Source organism: Mesoplodon densirostris, chromosome 8 (assembly GCF_025265405.1).
Source record: "Mesoplodon densirostris isolate mMesDen1 chromosome 8, mMesDen1 primary haplotype, whole genome shotgun sequence".
NCBI lineage: Eukaryota > Metazoa > Chordata > Mammalia > Artiodactyla > Ziphiidae > Mesoplodon > Mesoplodon densirostris.
The window spans coordinates 70,210,262-70,237,569 of record NC_082668.1 but is presented as its reverse complement, the minus strand read 5'-3'; the positions used below and the strand labels follow the sequence as shown (position 1 = coordinate 70,237,569).

The 27,308-nt window shown below is 41.7% G+C and overlaps 1 protein-coding gene across 1 annotated transcript; it reads right to left on the bottom strand.

Moving 5' to 3' along the window:
- Positions 1-1,754: 1,754 nt before the first annotated feature.
- Positions 1,755-26,553, bottom strand: LYPD6 (LY6/PLAUR domain containing 6). The gene is made up of 4 exons (XM_060107217.1): positions 26,436-26,553; positions 18,741-18,839; positions 3,824-3,954; positions 1,755-1,922 (listed from the first exon to the last, which is right to left on the bottom strand). The coding sequence occupies exons 1-4, from the start codon at positions 26,551-26,553 to the stop codon at positions 1,755-1,757; spliced, it is 516 nt and encodes a 171-aa protein (XP_059963200.1).
- Positions 26,554-27,308: the final 755 nt, after the last annotated feature.

Genomic DNA, 27,308 nt, shown 5'->3' with positions numbered 1-27,308 from the left:
GTAAGCAATGTATTGATAAACCTACCAAACTCTGAATTAAGGTTATTTGATGCAATTTAGATTATTTTGTTTCAGTTTCTGCTGTCAGTTCACATTTGGTCCCTGAGGGGGGCTCATTTTATGAGCCTGAGACACTTTTCTCTGCAGGGCAGATGGACCCTGACAACACCGGCCTCCTGATCAGCAGTGACTCCACCAAAGTTCATGGAAATACGCCCCCTAACCCTGCAGAGAAACTCATACCAGTGATGGTCACCACCCAGATACTTCTGGGACAATACCGCTGAGAAAACCACGAGCAAAAACCTTGAGGCCAACATATTACTCTTGCTCACAACATAAATTAAGTTTTTTCAACACTGGTGCAAGTATTATAGATAACTTTCAACAAACATATATTACAAGCTCTACCACTGTTGAAAAATATGTATTCTAATTTGATCGTTTTGTTCAGAATAAAGAATCTTTTACAATATATTTTAGTCTCTAGCTATGCCATACAAAAATAAATATTGTATAACTGAGGTATAAGGAAGAAGAAAAAATTGGAGGTGCCAAAAATATAGGAAGGATGGTGAAAGTTTTACCATTTACTTCAAAAGCAATCATCTGAAAAAAATAAAAACATCTCACTGGGTCTCTTTACTAATCTCACCATCACTCCAGTGGTCCACCTGCTTCTCATCCTAGGATATTACATCTTCTTTTCCTATCAATCTTGAGACAACTTAATGCAGAACCTTCTCCCTGAAGTCACTGGGGATCTGGAAGAGGGAGAACAAAGAGCGCTCTGGGGCAGTGTAAACTGCAGATGAAAGGTTTGGCAGAGACACTTACTGTGCCCTCACAACGAACTCGGATCAACCCCGCACATCTGCCTTTCGTTTTGAAATCCTCTCTCTCAATTAGCTAGGCCTGGATAGAACCTCATGGCTGGAGGAAATAGCCCCATATGCTGTCAGCCTCTTTGGATACCTACTGGTCCAGGTAGAATCCGGGATTTCATGAAGCACAGTTAGGTGCCAAATCAAGGCCAATCTCACCAATTATATGAAGGGATAAACAGTCACCTTATGGGTGCTAGTTCCATTAAGTTGGGAAAAATCCTTCTCCAGCCACCTCTCCTCCCATAGAAAAAAACTTTTATGATTGCCTTTTTTTTTTTTTTATGTCCCATGAGTCCCGCCCTTGGGAGAAGAACATTGGGACAATTAAATTGGACAAACTGCTTACTAGTTTTCTAGGGACTTGGTCAGACTCTCCAAGGAAATAGTCCATTCATTTGGGAATCAAAGTTTTAAAACTCTAAAGCTATAAATGAATTCATGACTGGACCACTCAAACCAGGGGTCACTGACCTTTCTGCTGAAGAACACAGATCTACACGTGTCCATATAACCTATGCCTAACATCTCAGAGGGCGGCAGGACCTCCTGTGGCTCGTGCATGTATTCCAAACTAAAAGCTCCAAATCTCAGCAAATGCTGAGCTTTTTTTGGAGGGGAAACAAAGGTTTATGGTATAGAATCCAGGGACGGTTTGGGGGGCAAGCTGCTTTGATGAGGTCTTGGACTTGAAATGACTACATTGGAGCAATGCTTGCTCCCCGTGGTAAGTGGAAGTGCTTGGCCGTGAAGACATCCGTGAGTGTTATGGTTTCACACGTGTGACTACTGTCAGGCCAATGCCTCATGCATGACTATGGACCTTCAAAGTCCGCATGGATCGCTACGACACATGGTGCTTTTGAGCTGCTATAATGTGAGTCCCAACCACACCCACAAGCAGGACACTATCACTGACATGCAGCCTCGGTGCCCATTTGTCTGATTTATGGGTGACGTTGTGGTAAATGTGGCGTCACTTTCATTTCGGGGGAGCGGCAAGTTACAGATATTTCCTTCACAACAGGAAGTGCAGACCTGAAAGAAAGGAAGAGAAAAAGAAGGGTGATGAGAAGCTGGCAGGTCTGGGAGGGGGCCAGAGATTTTTGAAGGAATTGTCTCCCTCACAGCAAGACTCAAATGAGAGTTACCTGTTTTACAAAGGAGACACCAACCTTGCATTTAAGGGGGTGGGATGAAATTTCACCTGGTTTATCACAATAAACCCCCATCCCGCAGACTAAATTCTAGGAATGTGCATTCTGTTTTTGACATCCTACCATGTGGTTATTACACAGTTTTACAGTCTTCCTAGGTCTCAGCTCTTCCATCTATGAAATGGGAATTGTAATACTTACCTTTCTCAGAGACACTCTCATGGTAAATGTTCATTTGCCAAGTTTTCACAGTGAAAGTGAAGTGGCTACAACGCAGTGAATTTAAACTTAAGTATTTACTTTCATTAGAATTGTCTGCATAATTAGCTCCATTCCAGTGGGTGAGTTAAAGTTTGAAGGGTTTTCATTTACGCAATTACTCCTGCTTTATACTGCTTTCCTCATGCATCATAAGAAAAAATAAACCCAAAAGGATTATAGACAGAAATTATTTTAGGCCTTGGCTACACAAAGTACAGTACCTTCAGCTTCAACTGGGAAGTTATTAGAAATGCAGAATCTCAAAACTTCCACCAAACTGAGCAATTTAGAATCTGCATTTGAACAAGATCCCCAAGTGATTCATATGCACAGTAATGTTCTAAAAACTCTATGATGCTTAATATCCTATACAGTCATTATCCTGCAGAGGTCTGAGTTTGGTCACAGTTGACATGGGCTAAGATGACATTATAATGTTGAGGAGAGAAACTAGAGGTCAGAAGTGACTTTGGATTCTGTCTCTGTCACTAGCTGTATCATCTGAGCACATGACATCACTTCTCTGATCTATATCTTCCACTTTGCTAAAGTAGCCACTATAACCTGAGAGCCAAGCTTAGCTTGGGGGAGGGGGGAGGTCAAGTAAGACCCTTGGGATTACCTTTCATATTTCACTTATTATGTATGACAATTATTTCTCAATAAAACTGAAAAAAATTAATTCGTTGTGTTTTTGACAAGTTACTTGAAAATTGGGTGTCTTCTTAAGAGAAAGAAGCCCCTACTAACAGTAAGAGTGGGAGTTGCCCCCAACCACCAGGAAGGCAGCCTGATGGGGAGAAGTGGGCAGCCTCCAAATAAAGGTCAAGAGGGCTGATATACAAGATCACAGGTACAGCCAGCTTGGAACGACGGGCGAGAGAGTCAGGAGCATCCCCCACTCCAGCCATGAGTCAGGCTGCCTTTCTCTGAGTCTCTATATTCTCCTTCTCCATAGAAGGCAAGACTGCTTTCTAAGTTTGTTTTACACTGAGTGCTTCTGACCAGGCACCAGAGGGAGGCATCCCACAAGGAGATGGTCCTCTTGTCACCTGCTCAAATGACTCAGGAGCCAATGGATACCCTCCCCAAATCAGCATCCCAATAAAGATATGAACCCCACTTTACAGAAAGTTATCAAAGCTAAATTGCCTTGGCCATCTTCAGCTGACTGAACTGTTAGCACATCTGCAATGCTCTACCATGAGGGCATAACTGGCCCCTTGCTCCTGTCCCTTTTGGTAACTTTATTACTTTCTTCTGAGTGAAGAAAGGTCTTACAGTAATTTCAATACCCTCTTGGTCTTGTGGTTACATAATTTATACCAGTTATCCTGTGCCCTAGTATAAATTTTTATTCTTTTAGCGGCAACAGGAAAGGAAGCACCTTGTCATAACGGTATAAAGACAGTCAAAAGCCAGCCTACGTCGGGGAGTAAGGATTGGCTCATGAACCCTGGTGGGCGTCTGGAGAGGAGGAAGGCTGACTATACTGTCCTGTCACGTGCTTTGTTGCCAGACCTTGTGGCCTTCATGCTCGGAGTCTCTGCAGCCAGTGGACAAGCAGTCTTCCAGCGGAACGCAGCGCTTGGTGACAGAGATGCTGTTTCCTGTGACTTCCATGGTGTGCTGAGTGTAGCAGTATCTAGTCTCTGTCAACAGGGAAAATATGTTTTAATTGAGACGGGAAATGTTAGCCCAACCTGTTTGAAAGGGAAACAGGAGTGTGGACACTAGGATCTAACAGCATCCGGAACATATACTGTGTTAAGTTGATATCTGGTCCCAAAGATCTCCTTGGAGAGATCCACTTCACCGTGGTAGAAAGGAGGCTTTCTGAAGAATACTGGTCTCTCTTCCCATAAAATCTCCATAAACCAAAACCCAGTGGTATTACTCTTTGCCTTCCAACAAATTTTGCCACTGTGTTGATTTTTATTTTTAGGGGAGGAGAGGTTTGGAGCAATGATTGAGTCATAGTAATTTTCAGGAAGATGAAGGGGTGAAAACATTCAAAGAACACAAGGTTAAAAGAAAAAAAGTGAGGCAGGTAACAAAGATCTTCAAAGAGAGAAAAGACTATAGGGGAGACTGGTGTGTGTGTGTGTGTGTGTGTGTGTGTCCAAGTGTGTGTGTGTGCTCACACACACGACTGGGAAACAGCTATTTCCAAGTAAGACAGAATGATTAAATATAGATTCATTGTATCTGGAGAAAATGACTTTATCCAAAAGAGAACTTCTTGCCTATGAGCATAGCTGGATCCTACAATTCATGACAGGAGAAAACTAACCCCAAAATAAAGGTATTCAAGATTGAGGAGTCTCACCATCTCTCCCCAGTGTGATTTCAGTATCTTTCCAAAAAGGCAGACGAAGACCATGAAGTGAGTTTCTAGAGCCCCTCTAAGCTTAGGAGTCTGAAAACTTGAGATTTCTTCCAAAATTCTATGGAGAATTTTTTAACTTGCAATTTAAAGAAAAATGGCTTTGTCAGTGTAATTCTTTAAGGCCTCCAGGTGGTATTCAGCTTTCTAAGTCTGGGATCTAGGAGAAAGTTCCTGCTCCACTTTTAGATTGAAAAGAAAAAAAAGAATAATTCTTAAGAAATGTCATTGAGCTGTTTTTCATCCATATCTTGGACTGAACTTTTTTTTTTTTTTTTAAATGTGCATCTTACTTATTTGTTTAACATCTTTATTGGAGTATAATTGCTTTACAGTGGAAATGTGCATTTTAGAATCACCACAATATGAACATTAAATTTCCCTCCTGAGGAGTACTACCCATCAACTCCTTCATCTCTTATATGCATCTTTCTTTTTTTTTTTTTTTCCCTTTTTGCGGTATGTGGGCCTCTCACTGTTGTGGCCTCTCCCGTTGCGGAGCACAGGCTCCGGACGCGCAGGCCCAGCGGCCATGGCTCAGGGGCCCAGCCGCTCCACGGCATATGGGATCCTCCCAGACCGGGGCACGAACCCGTATCCCCTGCATCGGCAGGCGGACTCTCAACCACCGCGCCACCAGGGAGGCCCTTGGACTGAACTTTTCATGCTTTATACATTTTGGATATTTAGTGGCTAATATGGAATTATGACCTTCTATAATATTATTTATTAGGCAATAAAAATTCCCCTCACCAAAGTACTAACATCAAGAGAAGAAAGCTCAGGAATTTTTGGCCCTGAGAATGAGCTAATACAGACCACACAGACACACCTTGGGAGTCATGAAAATCAGGGGTTTTAATATTCTTCCTAGACATCCCCACCCGACAGAACCTGAGTGGCCTGAGTCTCGCTAAGGGCGAAGACTTGCCCAACATTGGTATGTGTACCTGAACTGAGTCTGTGTCAATGCCCTCCCCCAAAAGCTGTCTCCACACTGCCCCCCGACCAGAATTTCGTCACTTGGGATCAGGTCAGGGCAGTCCCTAGCTTGCTCAAGATCCTGGGGACTCTTTGGAGTGGGGTAAAAGTAAGGTCACCCTATGAGCTCACAAGAAAACCTGAAAGTTTTGCACCTGGCAATGATTCTCCCAAAGCTCAAAAATATTTCAAAATTGGAGTGGTTGTTTTTCTGATGAAGAGGAGATGGCATGATTTATTTATTTATTTATTTAAGACTTTAGCGGGGTTTAACAAATGGAGGCCAGTGCCCTAAAAGCTTTACCACATCTTTCAAAGAGGACTGGTTTACTTCTTTAGTATCAGACTTGGATGTTAATGGCCATGCTAGGGACGCCTTTCTTAACCCCACTCCCACTTCAGACATTCAAGAAAGCAATAAATACAGGAACGTTCTTATCTCCTGTCTCCTCTTCCCACAGCTGGAGCAGCTGCCAGAGGTTTTATTGCTCTGAGTGTAAATCTGAGCAGATAAGATCATACATTTATGGAATAAGTAAATCATTTAATGGTTTCAGTTTTGGAAATTAGGTTTGTCCCTCAAGTATTGAATTATCTTGTTTTAAGGATAGGCCTTAAAATAACAATTGGTGAACATGATATAACCACTTTTTGTTCATACTTTTATGTCCATAACAAACTCTCTTTTAATTTATGAACTGGAAGCTTATTCCATTATGTGAAAGTAGAAACAATTGATGAACCTGTTTTGTTTTGTTTTTTCAAGACGATATGCAAAAGCCCAATACCTAGTAAGCCAATTCTCGCCATTCTGGGACAAAAATGGTGATCAGTGATGAGACTGGATAAGAATTTTTTCTTACACTTCACCAAGTCCAATCCATACAACAAAGAAATATTGAGAATACCCCATTACTTGCAGCAGTAAAGACCTCAGATCTGAAGCATCAATCACTTGAAAATATCCGTTCTTACCTTGCAAAACCCCAAGGTGAGTTGTGAAATGTTAACGTGGAAAAGGGTTCTGTGGTTCAATAAGTTTTGGAAATGCTCAAGGTTGAGCAGCTTTCTTTTTTTTTTTTTTTTTTTTTTTGCGGTATGCGGGCCTCTCACTGTTGTGGCCTCCCCCGTTGCGGAGCACAGGCTCCGGACGCACAGGCTCCGGACGCGCAGGCTCAGCGGCCATGGCTCACGGGCCCAGCCGCTCCGCGGCATATGGGATCCTCCCAGACCGGGGCACGAACCCGTATCCCCTGGATCGGCAGGCGGACTCTCAACCACTTGCGCCACCAGGGAGGCCCTGAGCAGCTTTCTTTAGTGGATAACTTACAAAAGCCTTGAATTTGTATTGTGATCTCCAAGGCAGGGTGAGAGGACGGGGCAAGCAGGCAGAATTTCCCAAGCAGAACTAGGTGGACCACATGTGGCTTATCACTGGTGGTAGGATTGATAAAAACTGAGTTTCAGCCCCAGAGCCCTGCTTGCCATGCATTTTGAATAATCCTTGGGTTAGTAATGAGGTTATATGAGAATCAAGCCTGCTGATAACTTCACACTAAAAGGATTTCAAAGACTTTTATCTAAAAGATAAAAGATGGATTTGAATTTCTACCAGTTTACTTTCAGCCTCTAAATCTCATATTCCACAACTGCATGGAATTCCCAGAGGCTGTGAAACAAAAGTCTTTTACTGTGAGACTCACTGGCATTCAACCAAAATCAGAACTGGGTAAGAGAGCTTAATCAACTATTGGAGAATACAATTTTTATGAAATCACACACACACACACACACACACACACACACAGTTTCTTGCAGATAGCATATAGTTGGGTCATGTGTTTTAGTACATTCTGCCAATCCATTCCTTTTACTTTTACATTTAATGTGATTATTTATATGTAGCACTTAATTCTGCCATTTAAATTTTTATTTTCTGTTTGTTCTATTTTGGGTTGTTTGTTTTTTGTCTATTTTCTTTTTCTGGCATTCCTGTGGGTTACTTGAACATTTTCTAGAATTCCATTTTGAGTTATCTATAGTGTTTTGGGGTGTATATCTTTGTATAGTTTTTGTGTGTGTGTGTGTTTTTTCCATGGTTGCTCAGGTATTAAATTATATGCATAACTTATCACAGTCTGCTGGCATCATTTTATCAGTTCGAGTGAAGTATAGCAATCTCACCTCTGTTCATGTCTTATTACCCTCTCTTGTTTGTAATATAATTGTCTTCAGTAATCCCCTACATACATTTAGAACCACATTAGCATTACAATTTTTGCTTCAACCATCAAACATAATTTAGAAAACTCAAGAGAAAAAAGACAGTTATATTGTATTGTCAAAGACATATTTTTGCTTACCATGCTTTTTCTTCCTTTCTGCTGTTCCAAGTTTCCTTCTTTCATCATTTCCTTTCTGTGTCTGTGTGTCTTTGTGTAGATTTCTTTAGTTTTATCCTCTTTGGGGTTCACCCACCTTCTTGAAATCTGCAGGATTTCACCTTTTACCAAATTTAGAAGGTTTAATCCATAATTTCTTCGAGTCCTTTTTTCAGCTCTGCACTTTTTCTGTTCTTCTGAGACCCCAGTGACACAGTGTTAAATCTTTGGTTATACTCCCACAGATCGCTGAGGCTCTGCTTTTGTTTTTGTTTAAATTTTTTAATCTATTTCCTCTCTGGTGTTCAGATGTGGTAATTTCTATTGTTCTACCTTCCAGTTCACTGATTCTTTCCTCTCTCTTCCACTCTACTGTTGAACCCATCCACTCAGTGTTAACTTCAGTTACAGTATTTACAGTTCTGAACTTCCATCTGGTTCTTCTTTATATTTTCTATTTCCTTGCTTAGACTTTATTTCTCATTTGTTTCAAGTTTGTTTGTAATTATTCATTGAAACATTTTTATTATGGTTGCTTTAAATCTTTGTTAGGTAATTCTAACAGCTTTATAGCTTTCTCATTGTTGGTATCTATTAATTGTCATTTTTTATTCTGTTTGAGATCTTCCTGGTACAACAAGTGATTTTTTTATTGAAACCTGGACATTTTGGTATTATGTGATGACATTCTGGATTTTTTTTTTGTTTTAACATCTTTACTGGAGTATAATTGCTTTACATTGTTGTGTTAGTTTCTGCTGTATAACAAAGTGAATCAGTTATATGTATACATATATCCCCATATCCCCTCCCTCTTGTGACTCCCTCCTACCCTCCCTATCCCACCCCTCTAGTTGGTCACAGAGCACCAAGCTGATCTCCCTGTGCTATGAGGCTGCTTCCCATTAGCTACCTATTTTACATTTGGTAGTGTATATATGTCCATGCCACTCTCTCACTTCATCCCAGCTTCCCCTTCCCCTTTCCCTTCCCCGTGTCCTCAAGTCCATTCTCTATGTCTGTGTTTTCATTCCTGTCCTGCCTCTAGGTTCTTCAGAACATTTTTTTTTTTTTTTAGATTCCATGTATATGTGTTAGCATATGGTATTTGTTTTTCTGTTTCTGACTTACTTCACTCTGTATAACAGTCTCTAGGTCCATCCACCTCACTACAAATAACTCAATTTGATTCCTTTTTATGGCTGAGTAATATGCCATTGTATATATGTACCACATCTTCTTCATCCATTCATCTGTCGATAGACACTTAGGTTGCTTCCATGTCCTGGCTATTGTAAATAGTGTTGTAATGAACATTGTGGTACATGACTCTTTTTGAATTATGTTTTTCTCAGGGTATATGCCCAGTAGTGGGATTGCTGGGTCATATGGTAGCTCTATTTTGAGTACTTTAAGGAACCTCCAAACTGTTCTCCACAGTGGCTGTATCAATTTACATTCCCACCAACAGTGCAAGAGGTTTCCCTTTTCTCCACACCCTCTCCGGCATTTATCGTTTGTAGACCTTTTGATGATGGCCATTCTGACCTGTGTGAGGTGATACCTCATTGTAGTTTTGATTTGCATTTCTCTAATGATTAGTGATGTTGAGCATCCTTTCATGTGTTTGTTGGCAACCTGTATATCTTCTTTGGAGAAATGTCTATTTAGGTCTTCTGCCCATTTTTGGATTGGGTTGTTTTTTTTTTTTTTGATATTGAGTTGCATGAGCTGCTTGTAAATTTCGGAGATTAATCCTTTGTCAGTTGCTTCATTTGCAAATATTTTCTCCCATTCTGAGGGTTGTCTTTTCGTCTTGTTTAGGTTTCCTTTGCTGTGCAAAAGCTGTTAAGTTTCATTAGGTCCCATTTGTTTATTTTTATTTCCATTTCTCTAGGAGGTGGGTCAAAAAGGATCTTGCTGTGATTTATGTCATAGAGTGTTCTGCCTATGTTTTCCTCTAAGAGTTTTATAGTGTCTGAGCTTACATTTAGGTCTTTAATCCATATTGAGTTTATTTTTGTGTACGGTGTTAGGGAGTATTCTAGTATCATTCTTTTACATGTAGCTGTCCAGTTTTCCCAGCACCACTTATTGAGAGAGGCTGTCTTTCTCCACTGTATATTCTTGCCTCCTTTATCAAAGATAGGGGACCATATTTGCATGGGTTTATCTCTGGGCTTTCTATCCTGTTCCATTTACCTATATTTCTGTTTTTGTGCCAGCACCATACTGTCTTGATTACTGTAGCTTTGTCTTATAGTCTGAAGTCAGGGAGTCTGATTCCTCCAGCTCTGTTTTTCTTTCTCCAGATTGCTTTGGCTATTCGGGGTCTTTTGTGTTTCCAAACAAATTGTGAAATTTTTTGTTCTAGTTCTGTGAAAAATGCCATTGGTAGTTTGATAGGGATTGAACTGAATCTGTAGATTGCTTTGGGTAGTATAGTCATCTGGATCTTATTTAAACCTTCTGTTTTAGCTAACGTCCTCTGACACAGTCCCAGTAGGGGAAGGGGGGCTCCTGCCTCATTACTGCTAGGTAGCAGTCAAGTCCAGGTTCCCTACTCTGTCTCCTTTCACAGCTGAGAGGGCTCTCTTAATTATTTCTGGGTGGAAGTGGGATTTCCAGCTCCTCACTAGGTCTCCTATGATACCTTGCTGGCTGAGAGTGGTAGGAGTGCCTTGTTAATGATCCCCACATGGCCTCAACTGATGCCACTCTACTGATGTGTGTGTGTGGCCTCATTACCACTGGGCACTAGTGGAGTCCTGACTCTCCACTAGGCCTCCTCTGACACAACCCCAACAGGGAGGGGGAGAACAATGTCATTATTGCTGGATGAGGGTAGAAGTGCAGGCCCCAGACATAGTATCTACTGACACCATGGGGGAGGCCTCATTACCACCTAGCGGGGATAAAAGTCTCTCCTATTCACTTTTTTTCTGACAGCATCTCAGGAGAGGTTGGTGTGTCTCATCACAGCCTGTTAAGTATGGAAGTGTAAGACTTTGTTAGCTTGGGGGGAGGGACCTATAATTTTTTTTTCTGTGGTATTTGGCTGGAGTAGAGTGATTATTGTCTAGAAGATTTCTGTCTTTCTCGGCTACCCGCTTCTTGGTCCTTTGGCTACGGAGGACTAACTCTCGTTGGAATTTATTTTTTTGGTACTTGTGGCATTTCCAGGTTCCCAGCTTCTTCATCTCCAAGTCTGGAAAATATGGGACAAAAAGAAAACCCATAGAACTCACCTCCTTGGGTCTTGAGGTCCTTAGCTAGTCTGCCTTTTTCTCTCCATCTTTCAAAGCCTTTTTCTTTTTTTTTTCATATTTATAATATTCAGGAATTTAGTTGTACTTAGAAGGAAGAATAGAAAAATACATCTGCTCTGTCTTTCAAAAAATCCTCAGCACTTCTGACACTTTGAGCTAGCTAGTTCTGTTTTGAGGGACTGACCTGTACAATGTAGGATATTTAGCAGGATCTGTGGCCTCTTCTTACTAGATGCCAGTAGCAGCCCCAACTGTGGCAACCAAAAATGTTTCCACATATTCGTAAATGTCCCCTGAGGGGCAAAATCACTCCCAGTTGGGCCTCCCTGGTGGCGCAGTGGTTGAGAGTCCGCCTGCCGATGCAGGGGATACGGGTTCGTGCCCCGGTCTGGGAAGATCCCGCATGCCGCGGAGCGGCTGGGCCCGTGAGCCATGGCCTCTGGGCCTGCGCGTCCGGAGCCTGTGCTCCGCAACGGGAGAGGCCACGACAGTGAGAGGCCCGCATACGGCAAAAAAAAGAAAAAAAAAAAATCACTCCCAGTTAAGATCTACTGTTCAAGATTATAATCTTCTTGAGAATAAAGTCCATTCTTGTTCATGTCTGCATTTCCCTGCCACGCCCCCTCCCCAAATACAGCACAGGACCTTACACAATATAGCAGGTGCTTAATGTATTAAGAATAGAGATGGATGGGTGGGAAGAATACATGTACCTGACTTCTACAACTCAAGATTGAACCAAATCAAAACATTTTAACTTAGTTCTATGATATCTATAACACCTCTTCCATTTCTGCAGTTTGAGTGATGTCTTCAAATTTGAAAGTGAAATAATACTATATTTCAATCAGTTGTGCAACTTTCACACAGTATAACTGCTTTGGAAAATTATTTGCCAGGATCTACTCAATCTAAACCTATGCATATTCTAGGAATCAGCAATTCCACCCTTACATATATAGCCAACAAAAATGATAAGTACTAGAATGTTCATAGAAGAATTCTTTATACAAAAAAAAAAAACCCTTGGAAACTATAAAAATGCCCAATGGTAGAATAAATAAATAAGTTATGGCATATACTCACACAGCAATGAGAATGAACGGCCTAGAAGTAGATCTAACAAAATGGATGAATCTCCCATAATACTGAGTGACTAGTAGTTCCTAGTTTTTTCTTTTCTTTCCCAAGTAAGAAATTTCTCAAGGCAGAAATTAAAAATAAATACTTATCAACCAGATTTACTCATAACTGCTCCCCTTTACCCTGCAGTCAGCAACTCTTGAAGAAACCACCAAACAGATACTTCTCTCTTTTTTAAAAACACCATCCACAGCTCTTAAGGACAGGTGACAGGCTCACTTGAGGAATCTCTCTTTTAAAGCAAATCACTGAAACTCAGAAAGCAACGATTTTATTTCCAGACAAAGGCCAAGGAGGTGGCTAGAAAAGGATGCAAAGCTAGTGAGGATAAACAGGACTTTACGGTGGACAGTAGTTAAAATCAAAGCAACAGGCAAAAGCATCAAATGGATGCTTCCTATCTGAGGCAACTGTGTTAACAGAAAATACTTAGACAAAAACACTGAATTAGAGTAGGTCAGATGCTCTCAGGGTACAAAAAAAAATCTTGCTTAGGCTGACAGAAGAACTTTTGTTTTAAAAAGTTGCTGGAAAATTTCTAACTGAAGAGTGATTCTGAGAATTCCAATGCCACTTGAGAAGAACCAAGAAGTTGTAGGATAAAATGAAAATAGCAACAAAAATCTTATGAAAGCATAGGTGAGCTACCAAGGCAGATAGGATTTGAAGAACAAGATACCAGCAAAACCAGCAACACAGTAAGCTGAGCCCAACACCCTGTACCTGTTCTGCCCTCGAGGCACTTGCTGATTCAGAAGTTGCACACATGAAGAGGCTGAGAAGACAGGCAGAAAGCCCTGCTGAGGGGCCGAGAAGCTAAGCAGAACCTTTGTCGGTCTAGAGGGAATTGGGAGTCACAAACAGGAATGCAGAGTGAGCAGGGGAGCCAGGAGACAAGGGGAGTGTGGAGGAGGAGGGGAGCTGACCGGCTCGGTTATAGAATTCTACGTTGGCAGTTATATACATCCAGTGCTTTAAAAGCATCGTTCCATCTACTTCTAGCTTTTATTGCTTCTGTCCATACTACGTGTTGGCAAGCTTGTGCAGCAACCAGCACTCTCAGGCACTGCTGGGGAGACTGCAAGTTGGTAGACCAACTCTAGAAACTGTTAGGCAAAATCCCGTAAAGGGGGCTTCCCTGGTGACACAGTGAGAGTCCGCCTGCCGATGCAGGGGACACAGGTTTGTGTCCCGGTCTGGGAGGATCCCACACGCCGCGGAGCGGCTGGGCCCGTGAGCCATGGCCTCTGAGCCTGCGCGTCCGGAGCCTGGGCTCCACAACAGGAGAGGCCACAGCAGTGAGAGGCCCGCGTATCGCAAAAAAAAAAAATCCGGCAAAGGTAAAGCATGAGTACCGCCTGTCCGGGGTGTGGGACCTGGGATAGACCTGGCAGAAATGCATATATCTGTGCACGAAAAGACATGTACAAGACTGCTGTGCATGGAAGCAATCCAAATGCCTATCAACAGTGGAATGGATGGATTCTAGTATATTCATAAAATGATCTGTTGTACTTCTCGGAGAAAGAATGACTTTGCTACTCAAAAAAACACTTATGAATTTGACATATAGAATGTGGGAAAGAAAGGAGGACATTCTGGGTGGTTCCATTTATATAAATCTGCATGGCAGTCACAGTTGCATTACCTTTGGGAGGTGGGGTGTAAAGCCTGGTGGACCCCAGTGGCCTTCTGGGGTTCTACGACTTAACATGAGTGGCAGATACACTGCATGTTCATGCTAGGGAAATTCAACAAGCTGTGCACTTATGATCTGTGGACTTTCCAGAATGTATGTTAAACTTTAATTTAAAAATTTTTGCTTTATAAAAAAGGAGGAAGTCTAAGATTTCCATTTAGCAATATGACAAGATAGGTTACCTGAACACTACCTCATTACATAGCAGGCAGAAGTGTTGGATAACGTACAACCAATACCTTTTGTAAATGTACAAATGAACTCTCCAGAAAGTAAGGGAAATCCCAGGGGCCAACACTGAGGAAGGTACTGAATTCTTTACCCTGGTGGGAGAGGGGAAGGTTAATAGATAAATGATAAGAAGATGCAAGGCCTTGGGTCCTCATGGGGTGTAGAGGTAGTGTAGAGACCCCTGTATAATGGCAGAAACCCTGAAGGGCTATATCCTATGTGTAACATTGCCTAAAAGAGAAAAAAATCCACCCTTAAGTAAAGTCAATGAAAACGTTGTCTGTCTCAGCCTGGGCTTGGGCTGAAAAAAGTCGACATAAAGAAGTCTTTCCTGAAAATCTGTAACCGCGGGGCTTGTCTTCAGTTGAACTGGGGATCACATTTATATTCCCTGCTTATACCACATAACAAATATAGAAAGAGCCACCAAGGGACATGCTCAGATTTTTCTTTACTTTCACAGAAAAACAGTGAACAGCATAGAAGCTGGAACTAAAAGGATACACGTCCCTCTATCTCAAGATTTCTCTTGGTCTGACTTTATATCAGCAATAATTTCCAGTGAAGATTTTGCCTTTGAGGGAGGCATCTGCACTTCATAATTAAGCAGGAACATAAAATCCTTAGCGGCTTAGGTATCCTCCACAGAACAAGCCTTTTAAAAAACTGCATGTTTTTGACTTGACATTTAATTCTACAGACTCTTAATAAACAGACAGTCCCTGTCTCAAGGAGCTTTTAATCTCTCAACACAGAGAAAAGTCACAGGCAAAACCATGTGGACCTGAACACGGGACATTCAACTCTTATTTGCCTTCAACAATTCCTTCAACTGGTCCCTCATAGAATATGATTTCAAGATCCTTTACCATTCTGGTTCACAGCGGCAAGAAAATTGCATTGATTTATAATAAGCAGTTGATGAAATTAAGGTTATTGCAAAGGAAGGGGCCAAAGACTAAATGGAAGTTGAGGAGGTGAACAATGGCAGTCCATTATTGGGGGGCATCTTAAATTTTCACTTCCGGGAGGGAGTACGGTCCCATGAATCTGTAGGTGCCAAAGTCAATAACAACGTAATGGAGGAGGAAGTACTTACATAACACACGTTTCAAAAGTCAGAGTGACAGGGAACTTGAAATTCAATCAATCTCCTAAGCAATTTGGGATGCAAGCTTATTCCACAGAGATAAAATTCAATATTTACACGAAATGTTTTTTTTCACTTTCAACCAGTTGTTTTCACATCATGTGATAACTAAAACCCCGTTAAATAGATCAGAAAATAAACCAACAGAAAATGAGGAACGTCCCAGAAAGTCAGGACGTCTTTCCACAGCAGTTACTGAGCTGCCCTTACCAAGCCTGTTGGTAGTCCTACGGCTGCTTCAAACAAACTAATAATAAACAGAAAAAAAAAATGTAGGCTTACTCCGTAGCTTTCAGTAGACACATTTTATAGTTTAATCTAATAATAATAGCATTATTTTCATTGTTAAAAAAATCTGGAGAGAACCCAGAGGAAATGTTGATGGTTCATGGCAAACGTGGCTGGACAAGAAGGAATTCTCTCTTCTCAGTCTACAGTGCTAGTCTTCACTCCTTACCTGATGTTCAAGGCCCCACAAAAACAGCCTGGCTCCCCTGTCCTGCTCCTATTATTCCCCAGCATATTCTGCTACACCCAGTTCAGGTCTCCCCGGTCCACTGAGCCCACATGGGTACACTCCATGCCTCTGCTCCGAGTGACTTCCTGGAAGATATGCTCCCTTCGCTCGCCCACCCGCCCTGCCCACCTGTTGGGCTGCTGCCATCTCCCCAGCCCGGGATGCTGTCACTGGCCACCTCACCCCCCCAAACTGCAATTCTTCCCTTAACTTCCCAAGCATTTAATGCCATGTTTCCTCTGGCACATGCCTTTGTCCTGCTAGTTCTGACATTTGATATGTTCAGATCTTATCTCCCAGCTAAACTGCCAGCTCCTTGAAAGAAGAAACTTGATTCCTATCGTTCACTGCATAATCCCCCAAAGGGTTTGGCATGGTGGTTCTATGTCAAGAAGCTCAATGCATCACTTCCCATTTATTCCTATAAATTTCAGGACAAAAAGGGGAGACAAAAAGGGGAGAAGGAGAAATTGTGTAAAGACCTGAGATACTTTCAGGTGTCTGTACTTTAGAAGGATAGATTTTGACCTCGAAAGAACACATCAAGATGGAACTTCCTCATTTCCAGAGAAGAATTCAAGCAGAGTGTCATGGTCTCTGTTTTCCCCTTGTGACAGAGGTAGACTTGTACACCTTCAGACTGAACTGGGCCTCTGTGAAATACAGCCCAAGGCCCAAGAGAGCACCGGTTCACAAAACCTCCTTTTGCTTTGTATCATCTCTGCCAGGGCAATACTGAGAAAAGCGCTGTCACGTTTCCTGTACAGTAGCTCTAACCAGTGGCAACAGCTTCAATAGCTCACCTGCCAGCTTTGTCCTAGCAGGAACCAGCCCAAAGGTTATTGGCTACACAAGCAGATTATCCTGTTTTTGTCCAGAGTCACTGTTTACAGTGGTTCTCAAATTTTGCTGCATATTCGAACCAGCCGGGGAGCTTTCAAAAATTCAAATGCCTGGCGGCACCCATACCATTTAAATATGAATCTCTGGGAATGGGCCCAGGCATCAGTGTTTTCACCTGATTTCAATGTGCTGCCAAGTTTGAGAAGTAGTGGTTTAATCAGGTCCGTCAGCAACCCGCCCAAACGTTCACACTGTAGTGGTAATGGTAGAAAACACCGCTGATTCCGGAGTGAGTGTGTGACTGCAGAAAGCAACGCGGACGGAACTTCTCTTTGATTACCTGGATGGCTGGACACCTAGCTTGTGAATAAGCCGATCATCAGTGTCTCCACGTTCTTCTCTTCTATGTGGTCTTTTGGGACCCTACCAACATCTCTACTCCTCAAAGTAAATAAGAAGAACCTAGAAATGACAACAGTGCATTTTGCTTTCTATGAGTGGCGAGAGGAGCTCCCAGTGGTTTCTGTCCCTGACTGTTCGTTAGAATCACCTGGGCTGTTTAAACACACTGGTGCAGGGCCCTAACCTCAGAGATGTAGGCTCAGTTGGTCTAGAGCTGTGGTTCTTAATGCCTGGTCTCCGGACCAGCAGTATCTGCATCACTGTGGAGTGCTTTAGAAATGCAAATTCTCAGGCCCCATCTCAGACCTATAGGAAGGAGGGGGAAGGCCGAGCTAGGGGCAGAGATCTGTATTTAAATAAGCCCTCCAGGGAATGATGGTCATGCCGAAGTTTGAGAACCACTGGTCTAGGCAGGACGCAGGTCCAAGTGGTTTTGAAAAGACCCACAGGTATTTCTCCTGGCCGGTCTGGGTGGAGACTCATGGGTTAAATAAATAGCACCGGATTAGGTAGCTGACACCTGTCCTTCACTGCAGTTTCCACGCTCGCCTGATGTCCAGTCCTCCAGGGGAAACAGAGTGCCTTCTGCCAGGGCGAGTAGAAGAGCTCTTGCGTTACATTGAAAAATAACAGGTTGGTGTTGGTGTGTTCAGTCATCTTAACAACTGAATTAGATCAGCAGCGAAGCCCATCGAACTACATGCTCAAACATTTGTCAGTAACATATCCCATCCTATCACCTCCCCATCAAATGAATCGACTTTCCTTCAAACACAAAACAGCCAATGAACAGTGACTCCATATCCAAATATAACCATCTTTTTTATTCAATAGGATAAAAGAGATCTGAACATGAATATGAAGCATCTACTTCATTTTGAAATGGGCCTTTGGGTCAAAATTTCATGCTTTGATTGGGCATTCATCTCATCCCTCAAAGAGAACTTAATAGTTTCAAAAGCTCAGGGTTTTTATTTGTGCGATGATGACATTGAGAATTCTAGCTTTCATGCAGTCTCGGGATAGAAGCCTCTGGCAAGATATGTAATAAATGGGACCTTTATATGAACAGCAACTCATATTTTTACTTAAAGGAAGTTACTAGGCAATGACTAATGCTTCGAAGAGTGGATTACAGGCTGGTTGTTCTTTTCTTATCTGGCATTTGTTGGGCCTGGGGGTGAGAAGTATCACTCACCTCTTTTGGAGCTCCAACGATGCTTCATAAGAAAGGGGGCAAGTCTATGGATCAGTTTATGTCTCTGACAATGTTTGATGATAAGGTACTGATGTGGCATAAAAGATCTACTAATAGCCTTAGACAAGAGAAGTGGTTGAGATTGCAAGCATGCCTCTCTCTATACATGCATCATAGCCAGCAGGCCATTCACTCATGGACAGCTCTGGGCAGCCCAATGTGTCTACTGAGAGTTTACCTCGAGGGCAGTAGATGTCTGGAGCCCATCGGTTGCACTCATAATTGTCTGCTGCCTTTTCACAGGTGAAACACTTAAATCCACCAGGATATGGTGTGGCTACAAAAAAAAATCAAGAGAGAAGATTAATTTTTTAGACTGAGCACAGAATCCTGCATGGTGAAGTGAGACGCTTTTATTCTTTAAAAAGGATTCTCAAAATAGCCTGGCAATTTCTTAAAAAACTAAACATGCAACTGTCATATGACTCTGCAGCTGCACTCTTGGGCATTTATCCCGAAGAAATGAAAAGCTACATTCACACAAAAATCTGTACACAAATTTTTATGGCAACTGTATCTGTAACATCCCCCAACTGGAAACAACCCAGATGTCCTTCAATGGGTGAAGGTTAAACAAACCATGGTACATCCATACCATGGAACACTAGTCAGCAATAAAAATGAATTATTAATACATTTTTTTTTTTTTTTTTTATTGTTTGTGGTACACGGGTCTCTCACTGCTGTGGCCTCTCCCGCTGCGGAGCACAGCCTCCAGACGCGCAGGCTCAGCGGCCATGGCTCACAGGCCCAGCCGCTCCGCGGCATGTGGGATCTTCCCGGGGCGGGGCACGAACCCGTGTCCCCTGCATCGGCAGGCGGACTCTCAACCACTGCGCCACCAGGGAAGCCCTATTAATACATTTAACAACCTGGATGAATTTCCAGGAAGTTGTCCTGAGTGAAAGAAGTCAATCCCAGAAGGTTATATACTGTATGATTCCATTTGTGTGACATTTTTTAAATAAGAAAATTTTAAAAATGGAGGAAGCATTAGGGGTTGCCAGGGGTTGCAGTTGCCAGGTAGTGGGGGGAGAGTCAGAGGGACATGGGTGTGAGGCCAACAGGAGGAATCCTTGTGCTATTGAAACTGTTTAGTGTCTAGATTTGGTGATGGATACACAAACCTACATGTGATAAAATTATGTAGAACTAAATACACACACACACACACACACACAGAATCACACACAAATGAACACAGGTAAAACGGGGGAAGTCTGAATAAGACCAGTAGACTAATGTATCAGTGTCAATAACCTGGTTGTGATATTATTCCACAGTTTTAAAAAATGTTACCATTGGGGGAAACTGGGTAAAGTACATATGGAATCTCTGTATATTATTTCTTACAACTGCTGAAGAATCTACAATAATCTCAATAAAAATGTCAATTAAAAAAAGGCACTCTGGATTTCCTATGATTTACTTTTATGTGTCAACTTCTGTAGACATATCATCGTGTAAATAAATATAAATATTAGGTTCAATCATGATGCCTGATCATTTCTTACCTACAAAATTTCTTTGGTTCAATCTTATAATTTTATCTGGTTGGACCTGATATGGTTAAGAATCTCAGGGGATAGCAAATATCAGCTAAGAGTCTTCATTGCTAAGATACATGCTGCCTGTGCAGAGGTGAACCTCCTAAGGGGCCCCGGGGGCCCATGGCCAATGTCTTGGGGCAGAGTGCTGAGGGCACATGGGGATGTTCCAGGAAGCTGCTCCTATCTTTCCCCTCCATTCCCCACTCCTGAGCTGCCTCTTCCTGCCTTCTGAAGGGATTGTCCTCCAGGTACTTGTATTCTTTGCCTTGCATTTGTGTTCAGGCGGGATGCAACCATGGGAGTCAGGTTCTGGAGAGTGCCCAGCATGCCAGGGTCTCCTTGGTAATTAAGGACCAGGATCCAAAAGGAACGTCTGGCCAGGCCATCTCTGTCCTTTTCCCTGATGTACTTTCACTTGGTGCTTAGTTTTAATCATTTGCTTGCTTTGTTGCTTAGAGTTTCGCCTTTCACAGACAGAACCTGTGTGTGTGTGTGTGTGTGTGTGTGTGTGTCTCTGTGTGTGTGTGTGTTAATCTGTAAAACTACCTGGCCTCTTTGAAAGCTGCAAACATGCAAACACTTCATCTGCAGGAGCCAACTGTTCTCCCTCACAGATGGCTGAGCCTGCATGTCCCACTGGCGGAAATAATCATCTCAGGGTAAATTACTTTGCCCACATGGAACCAATTAAGTATGTTATCAAAAATAAATGAAGGAGGAGGCAGCAGCTTAAGGCCAGAATTATGGGCCAGATATAACTTTGATTTTCACCTTGCTTACAATAGCTGCCCATCCTCGCATTTGCTTGTAAGATTTCACAGAGCTGACTCTGACAATACCCAATAACCTAACATGATCAAAAGTCATAAACTGTCTAAAAAAGACAGGTAACTGAAACTTTTAATGGGCCCATTTGAGAGTTCTATGTTCCTTCTAGTGGCTGGTGACTCAAGTTCATAAACAGAATGATGCTGAGAGCAAGGATCCTCTTAAAAATGAGGGATGGAAAGCAGCCTAGGCATAGCCATCCAATGACTGCATTCCCAATGAGGAAAACTTGCTCTGGTTAAACATGCTCTATCATGTAATTATAATAAACAGAAATCAACTATTTTGTAAAACTACACATAGAAAATTTTTATGTCTTCACATCCCACTGCCTAGATAGGTGAGTTATACTCGAGTTAGTTTAGGTAAGTACATGCCTGAAGAATTTAAAATAAATAGGTTCTCGGATTTCTCTGGTGGTTCAGTGGTTAAGACACCATGCTTCCAATGCAGGGGGTGCAGGTATGATCCCTGGTTGGGGAACTAAGATCCCCTATGCTTCACCCAACCAAAATAACTAACTAACTAACTAAATAAATAGGTCCTCATGTTCCAAAGGCATTCAATACTCTTATGGACATTTTAATTAGATTATTTTTATAAATACCATTATTAAAAACCATACAAAATATTTTAGGAAATTATCCTGATTGGATACATTAAAAATAGTTTCACTATCCACTTTAAATTATGTAATATATAAATAAGTGTAAAAGAACTTTAAAATAGTTTGTAAGATTTGAAGTAGAATTATTAAAGCAGGAATTTTGAAAAAAGATGTAAATAATTTGTCAAAGAACAGCATTTCTCAAAAAACGATTGTATTCACTAAGGTTTATGACAGCAAGCCAACGATAATACTTCAGCTTGTGTGATTAATTCACTAGAGTATCCAATTTTATCTGTCTGTCACTGAAGCCTGTAAAACTTTTAGCTGGAATGTTGGATTAGCTATTCCTGGAAACTTTCCCATCAAAGAGATAAATTAAGAACTTTGAATGAAGATTGACGATCCAGCTGTTCCAAGAATAAACTTATTGAAAGCCTAGCACTAATAAGTTGTAGTGTTCCCAAATTTGGATTAATAGACTCTTCAAAATTATCTTTTGAAAGACTAGTGACATATTAAATTAAATACTGCCATTTCTTATACAAGTAGGCCTGGACTCTGAAATTAACTCAGAGAGTGTCAAAATTAAAACAGGAATATGAGCCAAAACACTATGGTAGCAAAATGAAGCTCTGTTAAAAATCTTTATCTCTGAATGTGTTTATCAGCATGTATCATTGCCAATTAACCAAATGATCTCCTTTCCAGTGAGTTTTATTTTTAAATCCACAACTTCATATCTGTTGCATTCTCAACAATGACAGTCTAATGTTTGCTTATAGGGACTTGTATTTACACCTTGGCAGGTAGTACTGATCAGTGAATAATCAAACCCTTTTCAGTGACAAATCTCTGAAAACAGACTCAGCTTTCAGTCGATAATTACAGCACAATACCAAGTAATGGTCAAATTCCCCCCTCTGGAAATATTTAGCTAATAAACAAGGTCTTCAGATGAACAACTATCTCCAGTAACTTGCTAACTGATACTGAATCTGATAAAGAAGTTTTTTTAAAAAGGACGGAAAGAGGTTTCTAAGAGATGTGCAGTTTTCTTCTTTGTTACTTCAAAGCATTACAGAGCAAGTAGGGTTTCAAATCGTTGTGGCCCCAGCTGCGAATGAATCTAATTTGGCTCCTGATCACAGAGTTAATAAGCTTAGTATTTCAGGGCATAAGTATTTCAGGGCATAAGTCCTTGGTCCCTCAAGAGAAGGTTATTGTAAAGAAAAAAAGAAAAGCCAAAGTGCCCAGTTACTTCCTGTAATATAATCTGTCCATTAACTCTCCTGGTCAGCCATGGTTCAACCGACCATAATTCATTTGTAAGGCATCGGAAAAGATTTCATCTTTGTTTCCATCCCTTGGAACTTTTGCCAGGACAAAGGCCTTCAGTTACCAAAACCGTGGTGAGAAGAGAATCTTGTTTTGAACTGTATGCTGATGTGTAATGCATCCAAACTTTCTTTTTTTTCATTCTTGCCAAATTAATTTCCATTGTTTTTGGAAACTGGATGCAAATACAAAATTTCTAGAAATCTAATAAATTGATCTTCTCAGTCCACTAGGCAACAACATATTGTCCGTATAATTTTAATACCATGAACATATTTCTGGTAGAAGTGCATTTCCTGGTACCTTTCTAGAAAGTCCCCTTACTCCCTAAGACTTAACGTGGTGTAGAATTATGGGAAAACTTCGTTGGCTCACTATCTGGGCAAAAACAAGCCCCCTGTAGAGAGATAGCTCTTTGGTCCACATAATTAAGGAAAGACTCAGAATATGCAACCAGAGGAAAACTGAACTTCCCAGGAAAGGTTTCTATTACAAAGAATGAAAAGGAGGCCAAGAACATGTTGAAGTCACTTAGGATGTTAAATTCTGCTATCTTGTATGAGGTCTAACAGCCAAGTAAGTAGCTTCATGTCTCTTAATACAAACTCCTGCTTCGAAGGTTTTTATTAGGCTTTGGTACTTTCATCATGGGCTAGGAAGAAATTCATCATTTTTCACTTGAAAAAGAAAAAAAAACCATACACACGATAGAAAAGAATGTTATTGAGGACAGTGCCTCAAGTTTGAAAGCCATAAAGTTTATTTCTTTTAAAGGCTTAGAAACTTCAAAGATCAGGGAACCAGAGAGCAAAGGAGATTAGTCATGGGAGGCTGAACTTTCCCAACCCGGGTCCCAATCTCATCCCACTTGTTATCTCTGAGGGCTGTTCGGGGCCCAGGAGAAATGAGTTTATGTTTGTCTGGTGTGGAAAACTTGTGTATCTTCTCACATCTCCAGCATCGCCGCGTTTCTCCTTGGGCAGGTTCTGAGCCGTATCTAATATTAATGGAATCTGGCTCACTCGCCGACCCCAGGAAAGCTGTTTGTGTCTCCATCTACAAAGTGAGGCGATTATATTAATAAGTCAAAATCAAAATAATCCCATGTTTCCTTCATATATTTTTTGTGGTCTATGTTCTACAGAAACCTGCTTATTTGTGGAGAGATCGCATCATCTAAACATAGTCTACCGGGTGCTGCTCAAGGGCAGACGACCATGACCGTTTAAAAAATCAAAGTGTAAGAACAAGCAAACAACACCAAAAACTTCTGAATTAGTGCAGAGAAATGTGAAGTTAACTCTGCTTTAAAGTGGTCAGAATAAACAAAGTTATGGCCAAGTAGGAACCATGGACAGGAACTTGATTCCTGCAAGAACTTATATTCCTTGTGACCAGTTATGGAGACTCTGAAAGAGAACTCAGCCCAGACCTGCTGGTGAATCATCTACATACAACATAGTTTAGAAACAGCTGCTTCTACCCTTCTCTATATTCCAAAATCACATCAGAATACTCCATCAATTCTTTATTTATAGTGAGCTCTCTTTAACCAGGCCATGGCTCTATTTAATCAACATAGGTCACATGAATGGAACTTTTCCATCAATTTCTAAAGAGCACAGGTGATTGCCCCTCCAGCCTGGCAGAGCTCATCCTTCAAAGATCCCATTCTGAAATGGACTTTCCAAATAGAGGTCCACTCAACGCCAGCACTGACCCACCATACCCCTGAGGCACAAGCAGAGTGTGTTTGTTTTGTTCTTGGTCACTTAAATCCACCCCCTTAATTTTCCTTTCCACCCTGCGTGTACAATCACAGCCTCAGAGAAGGCCAGGCGTGGGTCTGTTCTGAGGCCCAGTGACTTCTGAGTCTGTCACTGAAGCGGACAAAGAATTCCACAGAAGCTGAAAGTCCTGGCAATCAAACCCACGAGACTGAAACCTAGGTTTTTGTTCACCAACTGTAATCAAAAAGCATGGTTCTTTGGAGAAAAGAGTAAAATGCAATCTTAGAAAACAGAGAAACTATCAAAGCACCTTCTTTTCATGAATGTTACTAAAATAAACTGCCCTGCAAAAGCAAGCAGCCAGATAAGCTTTCCATACAACTAACCAGTAGGCACCAGCCTATACTGGTGAGAGCGTACAACAGCAGTAAGTCTAAAGAAACTTTTGGCTGCCGGTTAAATGTATATCTGGATTTAAAAAATTAGTGATGTACCTTCAGCATCCTCAGTTTACTGTCTGAGCCAATTAGCACAACATCATAAGTAACAGGCATCTGATTGCCTGTTATGTATGTGCCTAGCATTTTACAGATATTATTTCTAGTCCACAAAACAACACTATGGGTATGTATCATTTTAACCATGTTAGAAATGTAGAAATCAACACTTTAAAGGTTCCCCTAACATTTATTAAGCATTTCCTATGGCTCACAGTGCTAAGTGCTTTGTATGCATTCTTTTATTTAATCTTCACAAAGTTAGGGAACTTATTTCAAGTCAGAAGGCTATGAAGCAGCTGAGGGAGGTCCTAACCCGAAGTCAGGTGGACTCCAAGCCCCTGTGCACTCCTTGGACCACCTCTCATTCAACCAGAACACGGAGACGTTAAATATTCTAACCATGTGGCATTGAAGGAGTCCAGGTGACTTCCTCCACCTTGTAGATTACAAGATCCTCAAAAGCAAGGACTGTGGTTGATTTGCCTTTACATTTTTCACGCCGATCACAATGCTTGACACACAGTAGAGGCTCAAAAATGTTTGGCAAACAGAACATTTCAAAAGGGTAATGCACCTCGGGGCGAATGCTAAAGGTCAGCCCACGCACTACATACCCAGCTCAGGGGCATTCCAGCAGAGAGTCAAGCAAAAGTAAAAGAGATGAGATAAATACAGAGATGGTGACCAGTAGAGAAGGAAAGCTGCTGTGTTTCCCGAAGTGTGATCCTTAGAATATCAGCAACAGCAGAAGCACCTGAAATTCTTGCTGAAAGCAAAAATCCATGGGGACCACCCAGATAGATGCAGTCAGACACTCCAGGGAAGGGACCTGGGACACACATCATTATACACTCCCAAGATAATTCTTAAACACAGGAAACTGAAAGGGACAGGGAATAGGAAGCGGCGGAAGGCAATTATGCTGAAACTGAGAATTAGATGCACAGACAGGAAGGCCAGCTATTATCTTGCTTATAAAGGCCTGATCTTTTACAAACACCTTCCTCCCGGGACTTGGCTGTTGACTTTGATAACTGACCGAGGGCTGGCAGAGTCAGAGGGAAGGCTGTTCAGAATCAGAGCGACGGAGGGCACAGGGAACAGAGAAAACAAGCCTAATAATTTACCTTCAAATACAAACACCCTGTAAAAAGGGAAGGGTACAACACAACGCATGTTTCTGTCGCATACGCGCCCCCCTGCAATTAAATCACCAGGTTTCTCCTGAGCGGAAGGCTGCCTCCTGCCGGCCATTTTTCAACTTTCAAATCTTATTGGGAGTCGAGTGACATTTCTGCAGTGAAGAGAATGGAGTCTTACTTGAAGGGTGGAGGTAGATTATGTCTTTGACGGTGAAGTCTCGGGACTGAGCAGCTTTCAGACAATCAGCCAGCAGACTCAGAAGCAGGAGCCAGGCCAGGGCAGGGCCAGCTTCCATGGCAGACCAAGGCGTCACTCATCCAGGGGGCCTGGGAGTGGGGACTCGGGACGACGGAAGAGGACTTGCACCTGAAATACGAAGCCAGAGTCATGTCAGTGTCCAACTCGGGAAAGCCACGGAGACTCGGCCCAGCTCCTGTGATGGCGGGATGAGCTGGGGAGAAACAGGGAGCCCAGGGCACAAGGAAGTGGGTAAACCATGGAGAGAAACTTTACAGACTGTAATTTTAGAGTACTTAGAAAATTTCAACCCAAATCCATTCTTAATTAGGTTGCTAAAGCTCCACTGCTAGCAGTCCCCTCTAACATCCAGCAGAGATGGTATCATGAAAGATTGAATTTTAATGAAACGCAGCTATTTTTGCCAGGAGGAAAGGGGTTGGCTGCCAGAATGCAACAATAAATAAGTCAGGCACAGAAGCTCAGAAGCATTTCCTTGATACCAGCGAACGCCAGGTATGAGAGTGCAGCCTTACTGGGTCATGCTGTACAGGCTAGACTTTCCAATTTGGAGAAAAAAAAAAAAAAAAAGGATATGTAGGTAAATTGGCCTCTCGTGAACCAAGATGTGTCTTTATAGCTCAAAATCTCCTTAACATAACTAACATTATTGTCTGTGTACTGTTGAAGTTCTTTATATATATATATATACATATATATGTATATATATATGTATATGTATATATATGTATATGTATATATATGTATATGTGTATGTATATGTATGTATATATGTATATGTGTATATATATA

Excerpts from the sequence above, each read along its gene's own strand:
- LYPD6 (XM_060107217.1), bottom strand. The coding sequence starts at position 26,553 with ATGGAAGCTGGCCCTGCCCTGGCCTGGCTCCTGCTTCTGAGTCTGCTG. Across the intron at positions 18,840-26,435 it reads AATCTACCTCCACCCTTCAA|CCACACCATATCCTGGTGGA; the intron begins GTAAGACTCCAT and ends TTTTTTTTGTAG. Across the intron at positions 3,955-18,740 it reads AGACATCTACTGCCCTCGAG|AGACTAGATACTGCTACACT; the intron begins GTAAACTCTCAG and ends CCCTGTTGACAG.